Genomic DNA, 3,959 nt, shown 5'->3' on the forward strand with positions numbered 1-3,959 from the left:
CGCTGGAGAGCGTCTCAGGAGACTGGATGGACCTGATAATAAGTGGTGTTGAGACAACTGAGCAGTCATGTGACAAAATGTGACATTGGATAAGCTCCAAATGGACCAAGCAACTATGGGAGGATTCATTTATAACCTTGCTTGGTGGAAGACTTTTTAAAATATGACTCAAACACATAAGTCATGGTACTATGGTTTGAATGTATGTGTCCCTCCAAAATGTGTGTTGGGACTTAACCCCCAAGGTGATGGGGCCCTGGGGAGGTGGTTAGGCCATGAGGGCTTCACCCTCCTGTATGGGATTAGTGCCCTCATAACAGGGCTAGAGGGAAGCAGTTCAGTCTTTCGTCTTTTCCCCCATGTGAGGACACCTATAAAGACCATCTATGAGGAAGGGGCCTTCACCAAACACCAAACCTGCCAGTCTTAATCTTGGGCTTTCCAGCCCCAGAACAGTGAGAAATAAATTTCTGTTGCTTATAAATTACCCAGTCTCAGATATTTTGTTACAGCAGCCCAAATGGCCTACGACACAAACACTTCTCCCTGGCAAAAATACCAAGACTGATGTCAAATGTAAAAAAAAAGAGTTTTTTTGGAATTTTATTACTGACAGAGAATAATCTCACAGTGCATAAAGAGATCAACAGGAAAACGGACAACAGACGCAGAGATCCCATAAAAAGGAATACAAATATCCACTGCAAATACAAAAACTTGCTCAACTTCACTCATAATTAAGGAATGCAAAATAAAAACACACCAGGATGCTATTCTCACCTGTCAGACTGGTGGAAACCCGAAGGATGAACAAAGAACGCACCTCTGCTGACCGTGCACGGGAAGAGGCCAGTGTCTCTCAGTGGCGGGGGGACAAGACTGTCCAGTGACCGGATGCAGCGACTGGGCATACTCGTCTGAAGTGCAAATACACGCAAGCTTTGGCTGTGCACCTGGTTCCTGGGAGGTGGCCTTCCCGGTGCACCTGCATGTGTAAGCAGTGACACTACGGACGACAGCAGCACTGTGTACAAATGTAAAACAGCATCGACAACGACGTTCGCGAAAGGAGGCCATTTAAATAAACCAGGTCACAGCTGGGTCACGGGACACTACGCACCGCAAAGTCCTTTAGGAAAGACCCAGCTGTCAGGGCCCAGGCTGCGGAGGGCGCGTCCTCCAGCGTGGCGGGGGCGCTGCAGGTGGCTGCAGGAGGCGGCGAAATTTCCAGAAGGAGCTGGGCCGGCAGGGGGCGCGGCGGCCGCGGACAAGCGCTCACACGTGGGATGGACGCTCGGGCCGGCGCCGCTGACCCCGGTCCTCCCCTGCAGAGCCGGCCGCTGCGGAGGATGCTCCTGCTCGCCCTGCTTCTGGCCCTGGGCCTGCCCCGCGTGGGGACCAACGCCACCAGGCCGGAGCCGCAATTCAGGCGTGAGTCCCGCGCCCTCGGCCCCTCTGCCCCCTGGGTCGGGCGGCACCCTGGCTCGTGTTCCAGACCCCGCTGTCGGCTCGGGGACCCTGCCTCACTGGGGAGGCCAGGCTGAAGCCAAGGCTGCTGGAGGAGGCTCTCCCAGCCCCGCGGGGGCTCCTGGGCTGGGCGGGGCCGAGGGAGTGGGCAGGCGCCAGGGTCTGGTGGGCTGGGGAGGTGAGATGCGGGTTGCGTGTGTGGCCTCATGTGTCTGTCGGGGGGCAGGGCTGTGTCCAGGTGAGGATGTATGTGCGTGCTTGGAGGGGGCCAGGTCAGACGCCTTGCACGTGGATGCAGGAACCCCTGGGAGAGAACACAAAGAACTCAGGTGAAACCAGGTGGGCGGTGGGGCGCAGGAAAGATGGGCACCCACTGGTGCTGGATGAGCTCGGGGGGTGACGGGCATTCACCTGATAGCAGTGGGGACTGTAATATTCTCCTCTCCTTTTTGTTCCCCACGTCCACAGCAATAATAAATTGTCACATTTGCGAGCAAGAGAACAGTTTCGACTGCAAGAACTCGCAGGTCTGTGGAGCAGATGACCAGTACTGCAATATAGTTGTCATAAGTAAGTGTCGCAATTCACGTGGGGCCCCACAGGCAGGCTCATAGCATACTTCCAGGAATTAGGGTCTGCCTAGTTTTTCTCCCATAGAGAATAACTAATATAAAGTGATTTTAAAAAAAAAAAAATTTAAGAGCGAAGTCCAGGGGTTCAAAGCAGGTGGAAGGGCTCCCCAGGTCTGGGGCTGCATAGGGAGGCACACCTCAACAGCCGTGGAGATGAGAAATTGGGGGGTAGGAAGAAATAGAGATTTATTTTCATTCATTGTTAAATGAGAACTTAAGCTTTAATGTTAAATGCCCCACTGTGTCTAGATAGGTTTTGCGAGAGATGTATGGAGATCGGGGTGAAGGGTAAACGTGTGTTCCCAGAAGTGCGCCTGCTTTAAACAGTTTGGAGACCACTGCTCTATGTTTTACTCACCGAAGAACTTCTGGGCACGTGAACACCTCCCCCAAGGGGAATCTGAATGCCCACAACATTCTGCCCACAGTGGTGTCTTCAGGGCTTGAGAATTCAAATTCAGTTAATCAGTCTTCTGTTTTAGAAAGTTTGTTGTACATGGAGGCAGTGGTTAAGACCCAGTTTAGCCAGTGTGGACTTTATAAGTTAACATGGAAAAATGATTTGCACATGAAGTCTAAGACGAGGTGAGGTAATAAGATGTGCTCCCCAGCCCACAGTTGAGTCGGGCCCACTGAGAGGCCAGCCCCAACCCCTGGACCATGGCCAGGATGGGCGGGAGTCCCTTGCCCCATGTGTCTGTCTGTGGGCACAAAGGCCTGAGCCAACGCTATGTTTGAAAAGTTGGGGCACAGAGGGCATGTGTGTTCCTAAAAGAGACTCCCAGACCCAGTGCACATGGACAGGCCAGGGAGGAGTCCCTTGCCCCATGTGTCTGTCTGTGGGCACAAAGGCCTGAGCCAACGCTATGTTTGAAAAGTTGGGGTACAGAGGGCATGTGTGTTCCTAAAAGAGACTCCCAGACCCAGTGCACATGGACAGGCCAGGGCCAGGGCACCTGAAGGCCACACTGCACACAGCCACCCCTTTCCCGAAGCAGCTTTGAACACAAAGGCCTGACCCTCTTTCTCCTCAGGACAGCTCCTGACTCCCCCCAGATTCTCCTAAGAGTGTGGGTCTCTGAGAGGGGTCCCCAAGGGGTGAGGCTTTGGTGTAGGGGCTTTGGATTCGCATGATTTCCTCACTCTGCCTTTGTTTCCTGTTAGGCATATTTCCACGTTTCTTCTTGGTTGCAAAGTCATGCTCCCAATACTGTCCAGTGATTGAGATGCCCCGCCCGAAAGCCAAGCCATTTATTCTCTTGAAGCCTCTGCCCTTCTTATACGTGAAGTGTTGTACAGAAAACTTGTGCAATGAAGCTGGGCCTAAAGTCAACGAGACGGCATTCAGGGAACATGCTGGGAGAGCAAGCGAGATGAGGTGCGGCAATGTGGGGTTGGTGATGCTCCTGGCTCTGGCATCCATGTCCGGCCTCTGCCTGCTGTGAGCCAGGAAGTGCATGGACTCACTGCACGCTTTTGGAACCTGTCACATTAAACATGTTTTCCGTTGATTACCTCTTGGTCTGACTTCCCAGTTATTCCAGTTGGCTGTAAGCCCCAGGAGCTCCTCAGCTCGCATTCAGGGCAAGTCCACATCTCCTGGTGGTGATTTTGTTGACAAGTGTCTCTCTTTGAATTCAACTCATAACTCTGTTTGTTGCTGACAATCACTCTTTTTCTCTACTCCTCTTAGCCTGCAAAGGCTTCAGTATTGATGGGGAGGGGGGCCTAAGTCACACCCATGAAGAGTATGTGCTCCATGCTTCTGACCGCTCAGGTGACCCAGGACCACTGGAGGAAATGGGATGACTTGGGAGTAAGACATCTCTGCAGTGAAGGGCTTCTCAGCCTTGGGCTGGG

The 3,959-nt window shown here is 52.9% G+C and overlaps 1 protein-coding gene across 2 annotated transcripts; it reads left to right on the forward strand.

Moving 5' to 3' along the window:
• The first annotated feature begins 578 nt into the window (after nucleotides 1-578).
• LY6K (lymphocyte antigen 6 complex, locus K) lies at nucleotides 579-3,613 on the forward strand. Of its 2 annotated transcripts, none has more exons than XM_008583178.1 (3): nucleotides 579-1,431; nucleotides 1,936-2,037; nucleotides 3,264-3,613. In XM_008583178.1, the coding sequence occupies exons 1-3, from the start codon at nucleotides 1,287-1,289 to the stop codon at nucleotides 3,542-3,544; spliced, it is 528 nt and encodes a 175-aa protein (XP_008581400.1). In that variant the 5' UTR covers nucleotides 579-1,286; the 3' UTR covers nucleotides 3,545-3,613. The 2 variants fall into 2 exon arrangements, with proteins under 2 accessions (XP_008581400.1, XP_008581401.1); XM_008583179.1 differs by lacking the exon at nucleotides 579-1,431 and adding an exon at nucleotides 1,681-1,796.
• The last annotated feature ends 346 nt before the right edge of the window (nucleotides 3,614-3,959 follow it).

This window comes from Galeopterus variegatus, unplaced genomic scaffold (genome assembly GCF_000696425.1).
Source record: "Galeopterus variegatus unplaced genomic scaffold, G_variegatus-3.0.2 Scaffold2848, whole genome shotgun sequence".
Lineage (NCBI taxonomy): Eukaryota > Metazoa > Chordata > Mammalia > Dermoptera > Cynocephalidae > Galeopterus > Galeopterus variegatus.